Here is a 24,935-nt window from a genome sequence, read left to right as displayed (position 1 = left end):
CTGGTACAACACAGACGCTAAGTACCTGTGAGGCAAACTGAAAGTCTCTCTATCCTTTGTTAGGAACAGTTTGCATGTTCTACAGTCAAATCCAAATTAGATGAGGGAGCACAGTGCTGATCCCTAATCTGTCACTAGAGGCCACGACTCTCTTAAGTCGCAGTGGATTTACTTACGTGTCTCCATCTGGGTGTATGCCACCTGCCAGCTGCAGCAGGCTAGCACATGCCAAGTGTGAACTGGGTGGGACTTCAGAAAATGTGCAAACCCAACTGGCCTCGTCAGAGGTTCTGGGTATAGAACCTATTAACACTAAGCTGCGATTTTCTCATCTGCTGAAAGGTCTATGAATATTTGCTCTGCAGGCCTCATAGGATTGCTGTGATTCAAATAAAGCCTGTTTAAGGGCTCTGTGAACCCGAGGAAGTCATGCAAAATTGGTATCTTGTTTCATCTCGATTTGGTAGAAAATTCATCAACTAGCAGTTTTCCAAACCTGGTTCTAGGTCTAGCAACATCGGCATCATCTGAGAACTTACTAGAAATGCTAATTCTCAGGCAGGATCCTCGACTGACTGAATCAGGAACTGTCTGGATGGGTCCAGCAATTGCTGTTTCAACAAAGCTCTTCATGTGATTCCGATCCGCACTAACTGTTGAGAACCATTGCTCTAGGGCAGTGGTTTGCAGCGTGGCAATGTGGCCCCAGGAAGTCTTTTGGCAATGTGTGGAGACATTCTTGGTTGTCACGGGCGGGGGAGGGGTGCTACTGGTATCTCGTGGATAGAGGCCAAGGATGCTGCTGAACAGCCTACAGTGCGGAAGACAGGCCCCTCCAGCAAACATCTGGCTCACATGTCAAGGGTGCTGACACTGAGAGAAACTGCTCTAGGGTGTAGGAGAGTTTCTTTCTCTCTTTTCTCAGTGAATTCTAAAATATATTATGTGCATGACCCAATAAAATGCAGCCACACTGTTCATGGTTTTACTTAAATAGCCTCCAGTCTCTAGCTGAGAATCTAAAATGAGAATGTGAACATACCACTTCCTTGTAACATTAAAGTTTGACCAGTTTCCCACAGTCTATAGCATGACTGTTCAATTCATTTTAACCCATGTCCCACCAAAAACATTCTGCCAATTCTCTTCTGAGTTCACTTTATGAAACCAAATAATAGGTTAGTTTTTTTTCCAAATATAAAATCTGCAAATGTTTTTTCCTCAAGCTTTACACACTCTCTTCCTCCCCTCCCCATCACTTTCCACTTGAGAATCATTTGTTCTAAAAGTCCAAACTCTTAGCTGATGGTTAAGGCCCTTCAAGATGGCCCTATAGAACTTTCCCTGCTTTTTACAACTTTTTTTCTTTTTTAAGACTGATTTATTTATTTGAGAGAGAGAGAGACAGTGCATGTGAGTAGGGTGAGGGGCAGGGGGAGAGAATCTCAAGCAGCCTCCCCACCATGCACGGAGCCCGAAGTGGGGCTCAATCCCACAACCCAAGAGGTCACGACCTGAGCCGAAACCAAGAGTCGGATGCTCAACCGACTAGGCCCCCTGCTCTTTACATCTTATGCTCAGCTGTCTCCTAACTGTACTGCTGGTATTCCTCCAAACTTGACTTGCTGTTTCATGCCTCTGGGTCTTAGCATGTTTTCTGCATAGAATGTCCTTCACATTTGTTGACCTGTTCCTTCAGAGACCAGTTTAAGTGTGACCTCTTTAAATCTTCCCATGACCAGCTGAGAATGTTACTCATTCCTCCATCTACCCTTGGCCAGAAAACCTGCAGCTCTTATCACACATCATGAAAATTATCTGGCAACAGGCTATCTCCTCCTCCGGGAATGGCAGAGCCAGGATCGGAAGCCAAGGCTACTGGACTCTGAAGCCAAGACCTTTTCACAGCACCACACTTCTTACTAGATAACCCAGGGGCTGACTCAGATGATCTCTAATGGCCCTTTCTTCTCTGGCTCAGATGCTGACTAAATTGAGAGACAGGGAAGCATTAACAGGACAGATGCTGGTCTGGAAGAATTCAGTGCTTGTGAGAAGAAAGGCAGGATGAGGCTCTGTAAATCTGAAGTAGATATGAAGCTGTACAGATGTGAGGGTGGTTATTACATTTGGTGAATGACCTCAAGTTCCTGTGTTAACAGGTGGATCGAGCCTGTGATAGAGCCTGTGAAGGAACGGAAGGTCCTAAACTTGAGAAAGACTGATCTATGAGAAATCCTGAGAGGTTCCAGGGTCCATTTCAACCCTAACCTAGACTTGGCCCCTCCTCAGCCTCCCAGGGCAGCGGCAGCAGACAGAAAAACACGGCTGCCGGCTGCCACTGCCCATGACCTTGTGCTTCACTATGGTTTCCTGTGTCCTTTCCCAGCACAGGGCCTTACCTGAGAGAAGTCAGAATGGAAGTACGGGAGGACAAAGGCAATGTGGTCAGTTTGTCATCACGTGGCAGAACTGCCTCTCCCTGCTGCAGGGATTCATGAAATCGGCGGATGTTCTGCACATGCTCTTCATGGCGTGATGCCTGACTTCTTGTGGGACCGCCTCTGTCAGGAATAAATGGGGCCAAAATAAATTCCCAACCAATAAGAGAACTCGCAACGTGACAATCAACAAATAACCCTCCTAAAACGGTATTGCAAATCCATCCCCATTACCACAGTTCTGGCTTCATTAATTCTTGATCTTCCAAATAATCTTGCCTTCAGTCTTACTCCTTTATTTTTCTCTCTCTCTTTTTAAATTTTAGTTCCAGTGTAGTTAACATACAGTGTTATATCAGGTGTATAACAGAGATTTAGCAGTTCTACACATTACTCAGTGCTCATTAAGACAAGTGTACTCTTAGTTCCCTTCACCATTCCACCCATCCCCCCACACCCATCTCCCCTCTGGTAACCATCGGTTTGTTCTCTATGGTGACCGGAGCCAAAGGCAGACTCTTAAACAACTGAACCACCCAGGTGCCTCTATTTTTAACTTTTGAGGAACCTCCAGACTGTCTTCCACAGTGGCTGCACCAGTCTGCATTCCCACCGACAGTGCATGGGCTTCTTTTGCTCCACATCCTTGTCCATATCTGCTTCTTGTGCTGTTGATTTAGCCATTCTGACAGGTGTGAGGTGATATCTCGTTATGGTTATACAGCTCTGTAGTGTAACGTGAGGGTCCAGAATTGTGGTGCCTCCAGCTTTGCTTTTCTTTTTCAAGATTGCTTTGGCTATTCAGGTCTCTTCCAGTTCCATACAAATTTTCAGATTGTTTGTTCTAGTTCTGGAAAAATGCTACTGGTGTTTTGATAGGGACTGCAGTAAATGCATAGATTGCCTTGGGCAGTATAAACATTGTAACACTATTTTTTTCCAATCTATGAGCATGCAAGGTCTTTCCATTTTTCTTTTCATTTTTTAAAGTAGGCCCCACACCCAGCGTGGAGCCCAGTGTGAGGCTTGAACTCACAACCCTGAGATCAAGACCTAAGCTGAGATCAAGAGCTGGGCGCTTAACCAACTGAGCCACCTAGGAGACACTGTCTTTCCATTTCTTTGTGTCATCTTCTATTTATTTCTTTCATCAGTATTTTATAGTTTTCAGAGTATAGGTCCTTTGACCTCTTTGGTTAGATTTATTCCTAAGTACTATTTTTGGTGCAACTGTAAACGCGATTGTCTTTTTGTTTTGTTTCCTTAATTTCTCTTTCTGCTGCTTTATTATTAATGTAAAAAAATGCAACAAATTTCTTTATATTGATTTTGTATCCTATGATCTTACTGAATTCATTTATTCTAATAGTTTTCTGGTGGCGTCTTTAGGCTTTTCTATATATAGTATCATGTCACCTGCAAATAGTGAAAGTTTTACTTCTTCCTTACCAATTGGGATGCCTTTTATTTCTTTCTGTTGTTTATTTCTGATTGCTGTGGGTAGGATTTCCGGTTCTTTGTTGACTAAAAGTGGTGAGTGGACATCCTTGTCTTATTCCTGACCTCAGGGGAAAAGCTCTCAGTTTTCCCCCCTTTAAGTATGGTGTTGGCTGTGGGTTTTTCATATGAGGCCTTTATTATATTGAATTGTGTTCCCTGTAAACCTACTCTGTTGAGGGCTTTTTTTTTTTTTTATTATCATGAATGGATGTTATATTTTGTCAAATGCTATTTCTGTATCTATTGAAGTGATCATATGGTTTTTATCCTTTTTCTTATTGATGCTGGTATATCACACTGATTTGCAAATACTGAACCAGGCTTGCATCCGGAGATAAATCCCACCTGATTGTGAGGAACGGTTTTTTTAATGCACTGTTGGATTCAGTTCGTTAATATTTTGTTAAGGATTTTTGTATCTGTGTTCATGAGAGATATTGGTCTGTAGTCCTCTTTTTATGTAGTGTCTTTATCTGGTTTTGGTATCAGGGAAATACTGGCCTCATGAAATGAATACGAAGTTTTCCTTCCTCTTCTATTTTTTGGAATAGTTTGAGAAGAATAGGTACTAACTCTTCTTTATTTTTTAAAACAAGATTGATAGATAGATTTATTGATTGATTCATTGATTGAGAGCGCATTTATTTAGGGTGAGAGAGTCCTAAGTAGACTCTGAGCTGACTGCAGTGCCCGACGTGGGGCTCGATCCCACGACTCTGAGATCATGACCTGAGCTGAAATCAAGAGTCGGATGCATAACTGACCGAGCTACCCAGGTGCCCCCTAACTCTTTAAATGTTTGGTAGAATTCCCCTGTGAAGCTCTCTGGTCCTGGACTTTTGTTTGTTGGGAGTTTTTTTGATTAATGATTCAATTTCATTGCTGGTAATCGGTCTGTTCAAATTTTCTATTTCTTCCTGCTTCAGTTTGGTAGGTTATATGTTTCTAGGAATTTATCCATTTCTGCTAGGTTGTCCAATTTGTTGGCATATAATTTTTCTTAGTATTTTCTTACAATTGTTCATATTTCTGTGGTGTCGGTTATTATCTCTCCTCTTTCATTTGTGATATTGAGTCCCTTCTCTCTCTTTCTCTTTTTTTTTTGGATGAATCTGGCTAGAGATTTATCAGTTTTGTTGATTTTTTTCAAAGAAACAGCTCATGGTTTCATTAATCTGTTCTATTGTTTTTCTAGCTTCTATATCAGTTATTTCTGCTCTAATCTTTATTATTTCCTTCCTTCTGCTGGTTTTGGGTTTTGTTTTCTCTTTTTGAGCTCCTTTATTATTTTTATTTTTTATTTTAAAGATTTTATTTATTTGTTTGATAGACAGCGAGAGAGGGAACACAAGCAGGGGGAGTGTGAGAGGGAGAAGCAGGCTTCCTGCTGAGCAGGGAGCCTGATGCGGGGCTCGATCCTAGGACCCTGGGATCAAGACCTGAGCCGAAGGCAGACGCTTAACGGCTGAGCCACCCGGGCGCCCCTTTTTGAGCTCCTTTAGGTGTAATGTTAGGCTGTTTATTTGAGGTTTCTCTTGCTTTTTGAGGTAGGTCTGTATTGCTATAAACTTCCCTCCTGTATTGCTGCATCCCAAAGATTTTGGACTGTTGTGTTTTCATTTTCATTTCATTTCATTTTCATTTCATTTCTCTCCGTGTACTTTTTGATTTCCTCTTTGATTTCTTGGTTGACCCATTCACTGTTTAGTAGCATGATTTTTAACCTCCATGTATTTTGTGGTGTTTCCAGGTTTTTTCTTGTGGTTGACTTCTAGTTTCATAGTGTTGTGGTCAGAATAGATAATATGACTTCAGCCTTTTAAAATTTGTTGAAACTTGTTTTGTGGCCTAATAGGTGATCTCTTCTGGAGAATGTTCCATGTGCACTTGAAATGAATGTGTAATTCTGCTGTTTTAGGATGGAATGTTCTGAATATATCTGTTAAATCCATCTGGTCCAATGTGTCTGTCAAAGGCACTGTTTTCCTATTGATTTTCTGCTTGTTTCCATTGATTTTAGTGTTACCCATTCTCTTTTAATAAATTCTCCACATTATAGCTTGAGTGGTTTTTTAAAAAACATAGGTCTGAAATAACAATAATAAGAACAACACTATCTATGGAGTCCTTATTTAATGTGCCAAGCACCGTTCTAAGCATTTTTGTACTAACCTATTCCCTATTCAACCACTATTGTTTCTTTCTAGCTTTTGTTTCTCTTTTCTGGGTGGGGGGAAGGGGGGGTGAGGTGTCTGTGACCAAATTTATCCCTGAGGCCCAGCATGGGGGATCAGGGCCCATGGGTCACAGTGTTTTTGTGGCAGCCTTTCAGGCCAGTGCCAGCCACAGGGTGGGCAGGCACTGAATTTGACACAGCTGCGGTGGTTTCTCTATTTATTTTTTTTTTAAAGATTTTATTTATTTATTCGACAGAGATAGAGACAGCCAGCGAGAGAGGGAACACAAGCAGGGGGAGTGGGAGAGGAAGAAGCAGGCTCATAGCAGAGGAGCCTGACGTGGGGCTCGATCCCAGAACGCCGGGATCACGCCCTGAGCCGAAGGCAGACGCTTAACCGCTGTGCCACCCAGGTGCCCCGGTTTATCTATTTTTTTAATCTATAAAACAAATTTCAAATTTCTTAGCAAGGTATTCATGAACTTGACTCCACCAATAACTGTCTTCTCTTTAAATAACAGCTTCATTGAGATATAATTCACATACAAGTCACCTAGCGAAAGTGTAAACTCAATGGTTTTTAGTATATTCAGAGTTGTGTAACCACCACCACAATTTTAGGATATTTTCATCATCCCCAAAAGAAACCCTATACCCATCAGCAATCACTCCACATTTCCTCCACTCCCCCAAACCCTCAACCCAAACCTCCCAGCTCTAGGCAAGTGCTAATCTACTTTCTGATTCTGTAGATCTGCCTAATCTGAATAATTCATATAAATGGAATAATAACCATATATAGTATTCTGAGACTGCCTTCTTCCATTTAGCATGTTTTTAAGCTTCACCCATGCTGTAGCATTTACCAGTAATTCATTCCTTCTCACGGCTGAATCATCTTCCATTATATGGAGCTAACACATTTTGTTTATCTACTCATCAGATGATGGACATTTTGGTTGCTTCCATTTTTAAGTTGTAAGCAATAACGCTACTACAAACACTCATGTACATGTTTTTGTGTGCACATATGATTTTACTTTTCTTGGGTATATACCTAGAAGTGGAATTACTGGATCATATGACTACTCAATGTTTAACCTTTTAAAAGGAAGTGCCGGACTGTGTTCCAAAGCAGCTGCACCATTTCAAAATCCCACCAACCACGTATGAGGGTTCCAGTTTTCCTACATCCTCCCAACACTTGCGATATTTGTCTGATTATAATCGTTGTAGTGGGTGTGAAGTGGTGTCTCATTATGGATTTCATTTACATTTTCCTGATGGTTAATGATGTTAAGTATCTTTTCATGTGCTTATTAGCCATTTGTACATCTTCTTTGGACATCTGTCTATTCAGATCATTTGTTGTTACTGTTGTTGTTTTTTGTTAGATTTTACTTATTTATTTGAGAGAGATAGAGAGCAAGGGAGCACGAGCACAGGGCAGGGAGAGGGAGGGGGAGAAGCAGACTCCCTGCTGAGCAGGGAGCCCAACATGGGGCTTGATCCCAGCACCCTGGGATCATGACCTGAGCCGAAGGCAGATGCGTTTAACTGACTAAGCCACCCAGGCACTCCTTTGTGTTCATTTTTTTTTTTTTAAGATTTTATTTATTTATTCGACAGAGAGAGAGACAGCCAGCGAGAGAGGGAACACAAGCAAGGGGAGTGGGAGAGGAAGAAGCAGGCTCATAGCAGAGGAGCCTGATGTGGGGCTCGATCCCATAACGCTGGGATCATGCCCTGAGCCGAAGGCAGATGCTTAACCGCTGTGCCACCCAGGCGCCCCTTTGTGTTCATTTTTAATTGGGTTATTTGCTTTTTTATTATTGAGTTATAGGAATCCTTTATATATTCTGGATATAAGTCTCATCGTATCTATGGTTTGCAGATATTTTCTCCCATTCTATGGGTTGCCTTTTTATTTTGTTAATGGTGTCATTTGTGGCATGAAAGTTTTTAATTTTGATGAATCCAATTTACTTTTTCTTTTGTTGCTTCTGCTTTTTGTGTCTTATGTAAGGAATCATTTGCCTAATCTAAGGTCAGGAAGATTTACTCCTGTTTTCTTCTAAGAGTTTTACAGTTTTAGCTCTTACATTTAGATATATGATCCTTTTGGAGTTAATTTTTGTATACAATGTGAAGAAGGGATCCAACTTCAATCTTTTGCATGTGGGTATACAGTTGCTCCAGCACCATTTGCTGAAGACTTTTCTTTCCTCATTAAACCATCTTGGCACCTTTGACATCTTGGCATCCTTGGCACACGGGTTTACTTCTGGACTGGCAACTTATTCCACCGATCTAGATTTCTATCCTTATACCAGTAGCACACTGTACTGTTTACTGTAGCTTTGTGTTAAGGTTTGAAATTAGGAATTTCTTCTTTTGCAAGACTTCTGCCTATTCTGTGTCCCTTGAATTTCCATATGAATTTTAGGACTAGCTGGCCCATTTCCATGAAAAATCCAGCAAGGACTATAATAGACAGTGTGTTGAATCTGTAGATCAATTTGGGGAGTACTGCCATCTAAACAATACTAAGTCTTCCAATCTGTGAACATGGGATGTCCTTCCATTTATTTAGTCCTTCTTTAATTTCTTTCAACAATGTTTTATAGTTTTCAGAGAATAAATTTTGGAGTTTTTTTGTTAAATTTATTTTTTAAGTATTTTATTATTATTATTATTTTTTAAAGATTTTATTTATTTATTTGACAGAGAGAGAGACAGCCAGCGAGAGAGGGAACACAAGCAGGAGGAGTGGGAGAGGAAGAAGCAGGCTCCCAGCGGAGCAGGGAGCCCAATGCGGGGCTTGATGCCAGGACCCTGGGATCATGACCTGAGCCGAAGGCAGATGCTTAACGACTGAGCCACCCAGGCGCCCCTAAGTATTTGATTATTTTTGATGTACTGTAAATAGAACTGCTTTCTCAACTTCATTTTGGTTTACTCACTGTTAATATACAAATAAACAACTGATTTTGTGTATTATATTTTAAAATGTTCTCAGTTTAGGGGTGCCTGGGTGGCCAGTTCATTAAGTGTCCGACTCTTGATTCGGCTCATGTCGTAATCTCGGGGTCATGAAACTGACCCTGTGTGGGGCTCCACACTCAGCATGGAGTCTGCTTGGCGATTCTCTCCCTCTGCCTCCCTCCCCATTTACGTGTGCTCTCTCCCTCTCTCTCTCTGAAATAAATAAATAAATCCTTAAAAAAAGTTTTCAGTTTAAATTTCTAATATGGTAAAAATAGGTAGATATAACTTACCTAAATAAACCTCTTTGAGGTCATCAATACTTGTTAAGAGTATAAAAGCGTTCTGCAGTAGAAATGTTGAGAACTGCTTTACTGAGATATAACTACTATATAATAAATTTCACATATTTAAAGTGTATATGAGGTATTTTTTAAAAAATTATTTATTTATTTATTTGATAGAGAGAGAGAGTGAGCATGAGCAGTGGGGAGGAGCAGAGGGAGAGTGAGAAGCAGGCTAACCACTGAGCAAGGAGCCCGACACAGGGCTTGATCCTAGGACCCCAAGATCGTGACCTGAGCCAAGGGCAGATGCTTAACCAACTGAGTCACCCAGGTGCCCCATAGGAGGTAAGTTTTTATAATTTTTTATTGGGACTGAAAAATTATTGACCAAATAACAACGCTTTATAGGAGAAGTATCAAAACTATTTGGTCCAATTTACATAATTTTGTGCCACAATATTATGAGTTTTGACATATGTGTACATCTAAAGAAACCATTAGAACATTAAGATTATGAACATATCCATCACCCTTAAAAGTTTCTGTCCTTCATAATTCCTCCCTTTTTCTTACTCTATTCATCTTCCCTTGACCCTAGACAAATAGTGATTTGCTTTCTGTCACTACAGATTAGTATGAGTTTTCTAGAATTTTATATAAATGGAATCAGATACAATGTACCCTCTTTTGTCTAGCTTCTCTCTCAACATAATTATTTTGAGATTTTGTGGTATATCAATATTGCCTTTCGCAAAGTTTTTGAGCAGCATTTCGTTGTAGGATTATACCACAATTTGGCTAGCCTACGATGGCTAGCTGGATCAGAATATGTCATTTTGATATGGTCCTTCTATAGTGGGAACGGGGATATTTTGTTTTAAAAGATTTTTTAAATTTATTTGAGAGAGAGAGAGAGCACTCGTGCACGCATGCATGAGTGGGGGAGGGGGGCAGAGGAAGAGGAAGAAGCAGGCTCCCTGCTGAGCACAGGGCCTCACGCTGGGTTCAATTCCAGGACCCTGGGATCATGACCTGAGTTGAAGGCAGATACTTAACCAACTGAGCCACCTAGGCACCCCTGGAACAGGGATATTTTTACGTGGACAAAAAGCAAACCACTAAACTTAGCTTTTACAATTACTAAATAATGGCCTCACTATCATTCTATATTTCTATCCTTGTACCAGTACCCTTATCCTACCCGTGTCTAATGGATTGGCTATGGTCAAAGTAACACCCATAAAATTACACCAGGATACCGGAACAATTATTTAAGCCTGTGATCTAGGATTTGACAGACACATGGGAGCCCTTTATACAGAGGCAGAGGCACTCTTCATGTGGTAAGCAGAGAGAGAGCTACACAGTACTGAAATGGGCCTTTGAGGGGCTAAGCGGTGTTAGAGAGTGACTTTCTAGAATAAAGGGTCTACTCATCACTGCTGCTGTAAGAATGGCTGTTGTAGGGGAAGATCCCCTGCCTTATTCCTGAAGTAGAAAGACAGACACGGGAGAGGCTGGTGGAGGCAGGGGGACGACAATGGCACTAGGGCCGGGAAGGGAGCAGGGTGGAAAGCAGCAACATTATTCCTAGACCCTGCCCTTTGAGAGAATGGAATATGCTCTACCCCTGATATCCATACGCATGTCCACGGTTGGCGTGTTGAAGCATCTGGATGGGCCAGTTGCTTTTTATAAAATATCCTGGTTCCTAGGTTTGGAAAGGGAATGATCTCAGACATCCGATGACTGATTTTAGGGATAAAGGTTAAAGGCCTCTGAGGAAAAGAGAAAAGCGTCCTTTCCACTGAAGCTACCCTTTTGATAGCAGTAAAAGTTCTAGTTTACTATCTTATAAAAAAAAATTTGCTTTCATAGGATCCTGGAGTTCCCAGGGGTTGTAACAGAAGATCAACAAAGCTCTTTCCCTGTCTTCCTCCCTGTCCTTTCCCTGTTTCTTTCTCCAATAAAGGAAAGAAAGAAATGACGAACCAGTTAGCAGACTTCCAACTCTCTTCCTTCCCATCAAAAATTCACTCACCTCCCAGGAGAGGAGAAATCAAGTTCCTTTGATGAGGTGTGAGCAAGTTGTTCTGGGGTCCATCTTGCAACGCAGCTGGGGAGTGCAGCATACATATCAGAGGCAGGGAAGGAAAAGGGGCTATATATTGGCATCTGTAGAAACAATGAGAAAAATGGTATACCTGTCACCACAAATCCTCTCAGAACAAAAGTACAAATAAATTTGTAAATTTGTGTTTAAAAAATTTAATGTAGATAAATATAATTTGCTGAGCATTTTCTATGTGTTAGATGCTATGCCAAGCAATTTACATGCATTTTCTCATTTAAACTTCACAATAAGCTTATGAGGTAGGTACTATTATTATCCCTATTTTATTTTATTTTATTTTTTTTAAAGATTTTATTTATTTATTTGACAGAGATAGAGACAGCCAGCGAGAGAGGGAACACAAGCAGGGGGAGTGGGAGAGGAAGAAGCAGGCTCCTAGTGCAGAAGCCTGATGTGGGGCTCGATCCCAGAACGCCGTGATCACGCCCTGAGCCGAAGGCAGACGCTTAACGACTGTGCCACCCAGGCGCCCCTATTATCCCTATTTTATATACCATGCTATCAGATTGCTTTTTAGTTGCTTTATTTGTACTTATGCTCCTGCTCTTTCAGCTAGTTTGTGAACTCCTGACTGGATATCATTTTACTTTACATGGGAGGATCATCTGGCTGTGGTATTTCTTGTCTCATGATTACCAGGGCTGATGTGAAGGAAAGATCTTCTCACGCAGCAACTATTTAACTCTTTGTCAGTTTCTCATGCAGTCATCCATGCATTCAATACTTACTGACCCCAGCCTGCCACACCCTGGGCCAGGCATGCATAAGAGAGATGAAAAAGCCCTACAATCTTTGCTTTGATAGAGCTCCCCCATCTAGGACAGTCTGGAAATTTCTCCCTTCTTTTATACTTAAACTCCTTGAAAGAGTGTCTGTATTTACTATCGTTGATTCCCCTCTTTCCATTCCCCCTCTTTATATTTTTATAAGATAGAAAAATGATTTTACTTTTTTGACGTTTAAATAATATTTATTTATTTTTTGAAGATTTTCTTTATTTGTCAGAGAGAAAGCACGCGCATAAGCAGGGGGAGCAGCAGACAGAGGGAGAAGCAGGCTCTCCGCTGAGCAAGGAACCTGATGTGGGACTCCATCCCAGGACACTGGGACCATGACCTGAGCCAAAGGGAGATGCTTAACTGACTGAGCCATCCAGGCATCCCAAAAATTTTTATTTAAATTCAAAAAATTTAACATATAATGTATTACTGATTTCAAAAGTAGAGGTCAGTGATTCATCAGTTTATATAATGCCAGTGCTCAAAACATCACCTGCCCTCCTTAATGGCACCCAGTTACCCCATCTCCCCCCCTCCCCCGGCCCCTCCAGCAACCCTCAGTTTGTTTCCTATGATTAAGAGTCTCCTATAGGTTGTCTCCCTCTCTGATTTCATCTTGTTTTTTTTTCTTCTCTTCCCCTATGATCCTCTGTTTTGTTAGAACAACGATCTTAGAGACGCCTGGGTGGCTCAGTTGGTTAAGCAGCTGCCTTCGGCTCAGGTCATGATCCCAGGGTCCTGGGATCGAGTCCTGCATTGGGCTCCTTGCTCAGCAGGGAGCCTGCTTCTTCTTCTGCCTCTGCTGCTCCCCCTGCTTGTGCGCTTTCTTTATTATTTATTTACTTATTTATTTTTTATTATGATATGTTAGTCACCGTACAGTACACCCTTAGTTTTTGACGTAGTGTTCCATGATTCATTGTTTGCGCATAACACCCAGTGCTCCATGCAATACGTGCCCTCCTTAATACCCTTCACCGGGCTAGCCCATCCTCCCACCTGCCTCCCCTCTAAAACCCTGTTTGTTACACGGATGCTTGTGCGCTTTCTCTCTCTCTCCGACAAATAAATAAAAACTTAAAAAAAACCAAACAAGCAATGCTTTTAATGTAATAGAGTTTTTAAAAAGTTCAACCAATGTGGTTTCAAACTCCATGCTGCAATTAATCTTATTTTATTTAAAAACTGAGCTACAGCCATTTGTGACAACATGGATGGACCTAGAGGGTATGATGCTAAGTGAAATAAGACAGAGAAAGACAAATACCCTATGATTTCACCTATATGTGGAATCTAAAACACAAAAGAAATTAATAAACAGACAAAAAAGCAGAAACAGACCCATAAATACAGAGAACAAACCGGCTGCTAGAGGGGAGGGGGATGGGCAAAATCAGTGAAGGGGAGTGGGAGACAGTTATGGAATAAGTCATGGGAATAAAAGGCACATCAGAGAATACAGGCAACGGTATCGTAATGGCATTGTTCGGCGACAGATGGGGGCTGCACTTGCGGTGAGCACAGCATAATACATAAACCCGTCCGAGCGCCGTGTTACACAGCTGATACTAAGGTAACACTGTGGGCAACTGTGCTCAGGTAGAAACAATGTTTTCAACTGAGATATAATTAATGTATTATAAAGTTCATCCTTTGAAATTGTTCAGAAACTCAGTGGTTTTAGTATATTCAGCGTGTGCATCCGTCACCACTGTGTAATTCCACTACGTATGCCACTGCGTAATTTTTGTCACCCTAAACTGGTTATGAGGTCATTATGAGGCACAAATACATAATGCGTTTCGTAAGCTGGAAAGTACCAAACACATGTAAAGGATCTTCTTACAAATTTTGCTCAGTAGAACCCTTACTGGTGAAGACTGTGAATCAGGATACGTACCAGTGATCCTGGGGTCTCCAGCCCACGTCTTGATTGTCTTTCTTCTTTGAAGTGCATCAAACTTTCCAGAGGGGAGATAGCAACTTTTATCTGCCCCTGGCACTCTCCACTGAAGTCTGTGATGTTGTACCAGCCACAGACAAACTGGAAGCCAGAAAGGAGAGGGGAGAGGTCCACCGAGGCAAAGCCAATCACCCTCTCCTCATCTGTGGGGGAAAGAGAAGAGCTGGGCAGTGTGGCTGGGCAAGGCTTGCGTTGACATTAGATGCTACGCACAGAGAAGCTGATTCCGGGGACTGTGGGGTAGGGCAGGGGTTTCAGTGATTCCAAAATCAACAGAGAAGACAGATAATGAGAACGAGAGAGACAGCCTGCTTTCATTATCATGAATTCCCTTTTTGTATGGCAGGGAAAAGCTAGCAGAGTTTTGTTCTCTTGATATAGGCAACTGGAAAACAATCTTTTTGTTTTTTTTTTAAAGATTTTGTTTATTTATTCGACAGAGATAGAGACAGCCAGTGAGAGAGGGAACACAAGCAGGGGGAGTGGGAGAGGAAGAAGCAGGCTCATAGCGGAGGAGCCTGATGTGGGGCTCGATCCCGTAACGCCGGGATCACGCCCTGAGCCGAAGGCAGACGCTTAACCGCTGTGCCACCCAGGCGCCCCAACTGGAAAACAATCTTAAACAGCAACATTTGTTTTCCCTACGTTATCATGTCTCAGTGATTTTCCTCAGGGCAGTGGGTCTTGAAAGAAATCATTTGAAAGACCATCACCCTTGGAATTATGAGGGGTTTGCATTTTCCCATTCATACTTGTCTGTATTTCTCAAATTCTCTGTAACATATATATGTATTATATTTAATTAAGAACAAAAGTGATACAAATCACAAAAGAAAGACAAATAACCCCCTGGAAAACCAGTACATGGTGCAAAATAAGAGCCTGGACTCAGGCTTGTAACAGGGCTGCCCTTAATGGGTAAGAAGACCCCTTCTTGACTGGACAAGTGACCATGCAATGACCTTTGTTCTCAGACTCATTGTTTCTTGTTCCTCATTTCTGACATGGAAGTAGCTAGAGACAAACAGGCCCAAGTTCTTGTTTGTATAGGCTCCATTCCCTATAACGAATAGCAAAGGCTGACTACCAAACATGGGGCACAATTCTCAATTTTCACTTTGCTAAATAAATCAAGGAATGCAAATTTTTAAGAGGAGTGGTCATTAGTTTTCCCAGCTTCTTGTCCATGCCGCTGGTGACACTGCACTCATTACACACTGTCTAACCTTTGTTTAGACAGCTTGCTCTTCTTTAGACTGGGACCTACTGAAAAGCCGAGACCAAGTATCATTCTCCTGATGTGTCCTACACTCTCCACTCCCAGCATAAATCTTCCCACATCATGAAGAAGTTGATAAACCACCACTGAGAACACAAATGAACTGGCCATCGTAGAGTGGGACAGAGAAGCAGGGCACCAGAACAGCTACTCTGAGTGTGCCTTTGATCTGAAACACTTTAACTCCCCAAACCTCTAGTCTCATATATACAATGAGAAGGACTGAACCAGACCTAAGATCCTCTTCAACTTGGACAGTCTTTAAGAGTCTAGGAACATTTGACATTGTGCTCCTCGGAGTAGGAGTCAAGTAATTCTTACCCAACGGGAGTGAAGAATGATGGCTAGAACCACTAATCTGCACTCCAAAGATTTTTTTTATAGCTTTGCAAAGACAAATAATCTTGCTTTATTTGGTCATCCAAGCATAACCTGCTCTTGACAGATTGTAACTTTAGGTAACATGTTGAGGGTTTCCCTAACACCAAAGCACTACATCTTAAACATACCTGAGGAGAAATCAGGCTAAGTTGATCATTGAGAAAAACAATAGCTTTGAAGAGCTCAGTTTGATATCATATTTAGTGGGACAACCCATCATTCTTTCTTTGTAGTTTTATGTTCCAATGATCTCAAACTTACTTCATACTCTTTCTTTAGTCCAGGACTTTTGTATTTGCTGTTGCCTCTGACTATACTATGTCATGCCCCTTTGTTTCTCAGCTGAAGAATGCTCCAGGAAGCCTTCTCTGACATCCTCAGTCTGAGTTAGATATCCCCTACCAGAACACCCTATATTTGCCTAATCCTACTATCCCCTAATTGTCTGTCTCCCCGCCGAGACACAAGCTCCATGAGGACAGAGACCATGTATGCTTTATTTTACCTTTGAATCCCCAGCACTTACCATAGTGCCTAGCATAGAGTAGGAACTCAAATATTTATTGAACACAGCTTGGTCTGGTTTGCATAGATGAGGCTGTGTGGAAAGGATGGAGTGAAGGGAAGAGAGGCATCAGCCTCCACTGAGAGACAGAGCTAGGTAAGTGTGGTCAGTTGGGTCTAGCAGTTTCCCTATCTGCATGTACAACAGGGTTTTACAGGATTCTCTAGGGGTCTTAGAAGATAGGGAATGTATTTTGTTCTTCTCTATACCGAATAGCCCTAGCACAGTACCTGACACATAGGAGGCATAATAAAAATAGCTCCATTTATTAAGTACCAATTATGTGCCAAATAGCTTATAAATATTATCTCTAATCCTTATAAAAATCCTGTAGGGCAGGTACTATTATCCTGATTTTATTAATAAGGAAACAAAGGCTCAAAGAGGTAAAGTGTTTTGGCTGAGGTCATGTAATTTGTAAACGGCAGAGCCAAAATTTGAATCCAGGTCTGTATAAGGCCAAAATTATTCTTTTTTTCTTGTTACAGTAAGTGCTGAACTGAGGCAAACCCTAGTTTGCTTGACAGTCGCTGGAGTACTTCAGAGAGGGTGAAGCCTAGTTAAATGCAGCAGGAATTCCTTGTGTTGATTCAGAGAAAATGGATTTATGATCAGTCCCTGCCACATTTATGAGGTTAGGTGGGGGACGTGATACCCCAGGCAGGAGCATGGGACAGATCATCAAAACTGGATTCACAGCATCATTTCCAAACAGAAGCACTAGAGGAGAGACAGGGAAGTCAACTTCCTTTACACACTGGCTACTCTCAGGTCTTTATTAGGCTCTGGGGTTAGCTCTGAAACTTAACCACTGGCAAATAAAAACTGTAATGCTGTAGACTCAAAGCAACCGAAGGTTTGGAAACGAGGCCCTAGTTATGAATGTTAAAGGAGCTAGATTTATAGGAGGGATTTACTTAAGACAAAATTTTCTAAGTATAGAAGTTGTGAGATAGCTGGATGTCCTCATCCACTCACTCTTCCCGTCCAATGTTACTAATGAATCGCTGGACACTACATCAAAAACTAATGATGCACTATACAGTGGCTAACTGAACATAATTAAAAAAGAAAAGGAAAGATGAGACTGTTCACGTTAAAAATAAATAAATAAATACATAAAATAAAACGGGGGGGGGGAAGAACTGGGTTCAAATCCTGACTCCACTGACTAATAGGTATGTGACCTTAGGCCCCTAAACTTCCTTGGGCCTCAGCTGTTACTTTATAACACTGAATGAATTACATTTTTACCTTGCAGGATTAGAGATGTTTGTAAAGCTCTCAGCATATTGCCATTCACTAATAAGAACGATAAAAACTGAGATGGTTTTACTAAGTATCAGGCATTCATTTAATTCTACTGAGGTAGGTAGTATTATCCCTATTTCATAAATAAAGAAACCGAAGCAAAGAGAAATTAAGTCATTCACCCAAGGTCATACTACCTTGTAAAGGATAAGGACTGGTACCTGAATCCCAAGAGTATGGCTTTAGAGTCTGTGCTCTCAATGTTGTTGAATTATGCCTCTTAATAATGGTAGCTAAGTAAAACTAGGTTCAAGGATCATGATGTCAGCACTTCCATCTTGGGGAGAAAGACTCTAGTCTTATGTGCTGTTTAAAAACTCTGGGGTCTTGGTTAATAAGCCAGAGTCAACAGAAGGTGTAACATCATACAAAGGGGGAGAAATCACTTGGGGATGGCAGGCTGTACACTGTGACTGTTGAGATATAATTGGAAAGATTAAATGTACTTGGACTCCTACACTAAGTAAGTAGTCAAACAAAATAACATGACTTCTAAGGATTTAAATTCCCTAGGAGAATAATGTGGCCTTCCGCGAGATTCCCTCTACCACATACATGCGTTCCCTGCATCACGAGTGCCATGGTTTCACTTGGTTAAAAAAAGAAAAGGATTGGGAAATTGTCAACAGGACGTGAACTTATTTTCACAGACAGAGAGACATTCACAGAATAGAGTTCATACCTCCTTTATGCCAAACTTTGAAGACCAGGGTTTGTTGAGGGTCCAAAAGAAGCTCTTTTGATAGCCTATTAAGAAAAACCACCACCATAAATTAATGGTGTAGGAAGCATCTGCTGTACAAAACTTAGATTTGAAGAGTATCTAGTAGTTTGCAAAGCACTTTCCTAACATTTTCATTTCAACTTCATGGTCATCTTCTAGGATGTATTTTTACCTTCACAGTTAAAATGAGGGATGTAAGCTCAGAGAAAAGTAACTTGCCAAGACTTGAAATCAGGCTCCCCTGACGCAGTACTTTCCCACCTAACAGTATCTGCCACATTCAAACTGTTTCTCAGGATGAGAGGGAGTGTAGAAAGGGAGCTCCTCAAGATGTAAGGAACAGTTTTACTGGAGCAAAGTAGGGAGTCTTTTTATCTGATGTGGAAAGGGGAATGGTGAGAAGGGAGGAAGAGGGGACATACAACATCCACTGAGCGCCTACCGGGGGCCGGGAATGGTGCCTAGAGTCATATACGTGTAATCTGCACAAAAGCCTGGACATGGGCACTATGACCCCTGCTTTACAGATGATAAAGGTGGGCTCAGAGAGGTGAAGTGACTGGCTCAAGGTCACATGAGAGTCAGGAAGTGGCAGGGCTGGGATTTAAAGCTTAGTTTGCTTGATTCTAAAGCCACACTGTACAGAAGCAAGGCACCAAAATAAGAGAGTATCCAATTTTCATACCAGATAAAGCAGCTGATGTGGAATTCAATGAACACCTCTAATATATTTTATATGAAGTGACTTATACCATTTTAAATTACAATGATTTGGAAAGTTCCACTCCAGGTGCCACTGCTTCAGGAGGAGATCCGGGGAAAACCAAGAGACTTAATTTCCTTCCCTAGATACCCCTGGGGAACTGAAGAGAACCCCCTTTAAGACCAATGAGAGGCACTGTGATAAGGTGAAATAAGTACTGTGTCAAAAATCTGAATTCTAGCTGGTGGTTGGAATACCCACCGCTGCATTCCGGCTCTACTGTGGTCACCTGAGTGACTCTGGGAACTCAGATGTTCTGAGCCCTGGCTTTCTTACCTGTTAAATGGGATAATATTTTCTACCTACCAGGTTGCTAGGAATGTCAAATGAAACAATTTTGTGACAAAGCAATTGTAAACAGAACCATTACTCATTTTTCTTCTCATATTTCATTCCCTCTGCTACCAATAGACACTGTAACCTCCCTGGTCCACAGTCTTAACTTTAAAGTGAGGGGATGAAATTAGGAGACTGTCAATGTCCCTTTGTCAAGTCCACAGAGTTAAGCTCTGAATGAATAAATCATCTTCACTTAGAAGCTTAGCCCTCTAGCCTCCTGCCTTTTAAGGCAGATTTGATATTTTAGACCAAGTACCTGGCCATAATGGCAAGAATTTCTGCCATTTCCAGGAGTTCACCATAGACAGTACTGAGTTGTCTCTGTAGTTCTTGTCCCTGACTCAGGTCAGCCTCTCAAATTTCAAAACACTGGACATGTAAACAACTGCTGAGGCTCAATTAGGTACGTAAGCGCTGTGAGCAAACAGCAGCTCAGACACCACGTGGTGTGGCTAGTGTTGGTGGACAAGAGAGAATCTTTATAAAAACGTGATGCAGGATAAAGATAACAGCAACAGTAGTTATATTAGAACTCACATTACTTTTAATGACGATGAAACTGATCATGAAGAAAAGAGAGGGCGAGCCCTGCACCGCAGCACCGGCCTGTATGTCAGCCCGACCTCTGAACCACACTGCCTCATGACTGACAGGACTCCACCTCCAATTCTTTGAGTCTTCCAAAAGAGATCTAACATTTGTTGAGTACCTGCTATGTACCATGAGGTAATTTCCCTAAATGTCACCTAATTTGGACCTCACAATAACCCTGTAAAAATTAACCCCACTCCGCAGATGAGGAATCTGAGGCTCAGAGATATATGTCATTTGTTCACAGAGCTAGTAAATGAGATGGGGTTGGAGGCCACGTCTCTGCAGGTGCAAAGCCCAGGCTCTCTCCACTGCACCAAATCTTTTTCAAGGATATGCAATCCACAGCCTTTCCTGAAATTAGTTTGCTCTACCTTCTTCACCTCGATAAATAGTGTACATTCTTCAATACTCAGCTGAATAACCTTTTGTTTTCTCAGCTGAATTATCTTATTTAAGAAGTTCTCCCTGAACTTCTAGGTTAGCCTAAATTATCTTTCTGAGAGGCACTAGAATCCCTTTTTAGTACTTTTACAGCATTTGTCACATTCTAATGTATATTTTCCCAGGTAGATCACGAACAGCTCGATAGCAGGGACTATCTTAATCATCTTTAATTCCCAGTCCCTAGAACAGAGCAGTCTATATAAGAGGTCTTAACTGAATAATTTTTGAATTGTACTGAGCTCAAAAAGAGCTCAAAGAGAGTTAAAAAAAAAAAATACTGCAGTAAGACCTTTAAACCACTTCTAGCTGTGAATACATAAGCACCAGGATTAAATAACTGCTTGATAAGAAAAGCATTTTCCAGGTCTGCTCAATATTGTTGTGTCTGTTATACTCCTTGATCTGAGTTTGTCTCTTGGAATAATAAGCAGGTTCTGGAAGGCTAATGGGATATTATAAAATACAAACCTTGATTGCTGTTGAAAATTCCAGATGGGGGAATCTGTGTTTTCAACCACTTGGGTGTAGACAGGAGATGGCTCATCAGCTGTTGCAAAGGATACACAACAACTTGGTATCAATACTTTCCGCTGTGTCAAGGGACTCCCTGAAATAGAACACAGTGGAATGATTGACTTTAGGGTGCCAGAAAGAATGTGCTGGAAGCCTCTCATACAGGTATAAGTAGGACCATTCCTAGCTCTCTCCTACTTTTGGGTCTTTGTTGAGCTATTCCCTGTATCTGAAGTGTTTCTAGTGTCCTTTCTGCTACTAAAACTGTCCTTTCAAAGCTCAGTTCATAAATACTCCCCAGTGAGGGATGACTTTTCCCATCTCCTTATACTTTGTGGGATGATGGAAAATACTAGATTGAGAAGCAAAAATAGAACTGCAAAACGCCTTAGACTTAGAGATCACATGATCAATTATCAGCACTGCTGTATATATGCTGTGTGACTTCGGGCAAGGCCTCTTTAGGCCACAGCTTCCTCAAATGGGGCCTATGATACTTACACCTCCTAAGTGGTTATAAGGATTAAAAATAAATAATAGCAGGTAACATACATCACTTACTAAGTGACAGGTACTATTCTAAGTACTATATATGTATTAACTCATTTGAACCTTACAACAACCTACCCGTGAGGTAGATTTTATTATTATTCCCATTATATAAATGAGAAAACTGGGGTACAGAAAGATTAAACATCTATTAAGTGGTCACAAGTTTATTAAATAATAGAACTGAGAGAGTCCAATGCAAGATTCCAGCTCGAGTCCAAGCTCTCAGTCATTTTTTGTATTGTCTCTACCAGAGTAAAGAAACGTAAAACACCGAGTACCGTGTTGTTGTTAATTTTTATAAGATCGGGTTTCCAGTGTGGGAGACTCAGTCATTCAATCTCTTCTAAAATAAAGTAAAATGGTTTTCTTTTCCTCCTTCCTAGGAGAGTAGCAGCATGTAAGCGTAAATTCAAACTAGGGGACTGTAAGGAAGCTATATGAAGGCTTTAAGGCTCTTCATTTCTTCCATTCAAAACCCAAACACAGAAATCAGAATGTGTATTTCTCACATTTTGCTAGACTGTGTTTGAGGACCTAGAGCAGAAGTTTTTCTTCGGTCATCTCATTTTACCAAAAGATCATTTCTGTGTGTGTCTCTGTTTTACGGAGGCTGACAAATGTTGGTAGGGGGATCTGAGGTCCACCCAAGGAGGATGAATGTCCTGAATTACATTCATTACAAATTCAACCTTAACAGTTGTGAGATGTAGACAGCATACTTCTCATATACATTCTCAATATGCTGGGGTACTGGGTGGCTCAGTCATTAAGTGTCTGCCTTCGGCTCAGGGCGTGATCCCAGGGTCCTGGGACTGAGCCCCATATCGGGCTCCTCCGCTGGGAGCCTGCTTCTTCCTCTCCCACTCCCCCTGCTTGTGTTCCCTCTCTCGCTGTCTCTCTCTCTGTCAAATAAGATTTTATTAAATCTTAAAAAAAAAAAAAAAGAAAAAGATCTCAATATGTTGCCTAAACTTACATGGGACTAGCGGCTACCATACCAGACAGCAAAGATACACAACATTTCCATCATAGTACAGAGTTCTTTTGGACAGTGCTGAATAGACTATGTAATACAGAGTCTGTATATTCCATAAGATCGCTTTCAGCTCTAAAGTGCTGAAATCTCAGGATTACAGATGAAGAGAAAGGAGCAGAAGAAAAAGAAGTATCTAAAACATAACTTATGCAATCAAGAGGAACCAAACCTCTCATCATCACTATTACCATAGGGCCTCTCAGCACACAGGATGTAAAATGGCTCGAGTGAGTTCTGTTTCCTATAACTGGATGCCCCTGACATAGCTGCTCTCTCTCTCTTAGCCTTTCTCTCTTTCTCCCACTTTCCTTAGAAAGTCTCAAGCTTCTCAAAACTGATTTCTTCCACTAAAATGTCATAAATCCTCACAGCTAAGAAGAGATAATCTGCCTCTATGTTGGCAGCTCCCACAGCATTCTATAATAATTTGTGGGTCTGTGTCTCCCTCACTAAAAGGAGAGTTCCCTGAATGCATGGAGTGGTCCCAAGGCCCTTATAAAAGCTTTGCAGACTCACTACTACCTTTGTCTGTAGACAGGTGCCAGGCTTGGAGGAAAGAGAGAAAGAAGCTGCCTTGTCAGTGTGCGCCAGCAGAGGACACCACATCCGCTCAGGGGAGCTCCGAGAGAGATCAGCGAGAGGACCAGCCGTGGTTCTGAGAGGCAGGACCCCAGCTTCCTGTGGGCTCTGCCCCTCATGTAGTGTGACATGTCAGGCCCTTCATTCTGGCTCTCTGGGTATCAGTTTCCTCATCTGAAACGTGCTCCCAAATCATTTCCCACAATAAAACTCCATGATTCTAGATGTCTACTAGTACTGTTCAGCTTTCTGGTTCATAGCACCCACCCCCCCCGTCCCACCCCACCCCTTTTATGGTTTGTTATGTTTGAAGATGCTATCTGCTAAAGGCCTTGAAATAAAACTACTATTTTGACTTTGGAAGAAAATTTTTTCCTTAGAAATATTTCTTTCAGCCAAACAGGCAGGTGATAAATAAGCTTGAGAAAGCAGGTCTGTCAGGTGTCCCTGGCTCTCTCCTTGTAGGTAGAAATTCAGGTGGGCCTGTTAACATTTCTGGAAAAGGTCAAGTTCTTTATTTTTTTAAATTTATTTTTATTATTTTTTAAAGATTTTATTTATTTGAGAGAGAGAGACAGCCAGCGAGAGAGGGAACACAAGCAGGGGGAGTGGGAGAGGAAGAAGCAGGCTCCAGCAGAGCAGGGAGCCTGATGCGGGGCTCGATCCCAGGACTCTGGGATCATACCCTGAGCCGAAGGCAGACGCTTAACGACTGAGCCATCCAGGCGCCCCTGGAAAAGGTCAAGTTCTGAAACACTTTTGGAGGCAGCCCAGAAGAAAGCCACTATACCTCCCACAGGTTGGGATACACATCAAGAGCAGTTATTGAGATGAACTTGAGATGAACTAGCTTTACCATTTTCACTAGAATTCCTGTGTTTTACATAAATACATGCATCAAGAAAGATATAATTGTTTCAAAGAGATTAAAATAACAACCCCTTATGTTTGGATAACACCTTATAGCTTACAAACTTTTCTTATATACTGATAACGTACCTGAAAATCACACAAGATAGGTGTCTCTATCCTTATTTCACAAATAAGGCAACCAGGCAACAGAGAGGTGCACACCTGGCATTTGTAAGGCCCAGCCAGGTTTCCTGACTACCTACTCCAAGGTTTTTCCATTGCAATAGGTCTACTTAACTCTGCTTGGTGAAGAGCTCCCCCTGTGGCCTGGAATGAATGCATGGTAACTTTCCTCTTAGTGACGCCCAAATGTGTAAATTAACAAAAACTTAGTCCAGTTACAGTACACCAACATTAACTGACACTTTCTCTGTGTCACACATGCCCAGGTGAGTCAGGTTTGGTTCCTGACCTGGGGGAGACAGACACACAGACAATTAAAGTAAGAGAAGACTATACCAAAAGCACAGGGAGCTGTGGGAACCCAGAGGGCCTCCTAACCCTGCCTGGGTAGGTTAAAGAGAACCTCTAAAGGCTGATGATACTGTAGATTATTTTGGTTTTTACTTAGTATAACTTAGATTAACCTAATAATTTTACCTCTCTGTTCCTCAGTGCCTTAGTCATAAAACAGGTCTAGAGACACCTGTCATGTCTGGTGTAAGAATACAACTCTGA

General features: G+C 41.5%; 1 protein-coding gene and 1 non-coding gene across 5 annotated transcripts in view; both read right to left on the bottom strand.

The window, feature by feature from the left end:
* The window catches only part of C2CD3 (C2 domain containing 3 centriole elongation regulator), a 132,205-nt gene that overhangs the window by 24,840 nt on the left and 82,430 nt on the right, over positions 1–24,935 (bottom strand). For all 4 annotated transcript variants that reach the window (XM_057316704.1, XM_026518082.4, XM_026518083.4 and 1 more), the window contains 5 exons: positions 21,134–21,272; positions 18,484–18,548; positions 14,203–14,408; positions 11,431–11,564; positions 2,403–2,564 (listed from right to left, as the gene is read on the bottom strand). In XM_057316704.1, the coding sequence (XP_057172687.1) occupies positions 2,403–2,564; positions 11,431–11,564; positions 14,203–14,408; positions 18,484–18,548; positions 21,134–21,272 (706 nt within the window). The remainder of the gene's footprint in view (positions 1–2,402; positions 2,565–11,430; positions 11,565–14,202; positions 14,409–18,483; positions 18,549–21,133; positions 21,273–24,935) is intronic.
* On the bottom strand, positions 6,188–6,322 carry LOC113269553 (small nucleolar RNA SNORA5). The gene has a single exon (XR_003321480.1). It is a non-coding gene; the product is annotated as a small nucleolar RNA SNORA5 (small nucleolar RNA).

This window comes from Ursus arctos, unplaced genomic scaffold (genome assembly GCF_023065955.2).
Source record: "Ursus arctos isolate Adak ecotype North America unplaced genomic scaffold, UrsArc2.0 scaffold_22, whole genome shotgun sequence".
Taxonomy (NCBI): domain Eukaryota; kingdom Metazoa; phylum Chordata; class Mammalia; order Carnivora; family Ursidae; genus Ursus; species Ursus arctos.
This window is presented reverse-complemented; position numbering and strand designations above follow the sequence as displayed.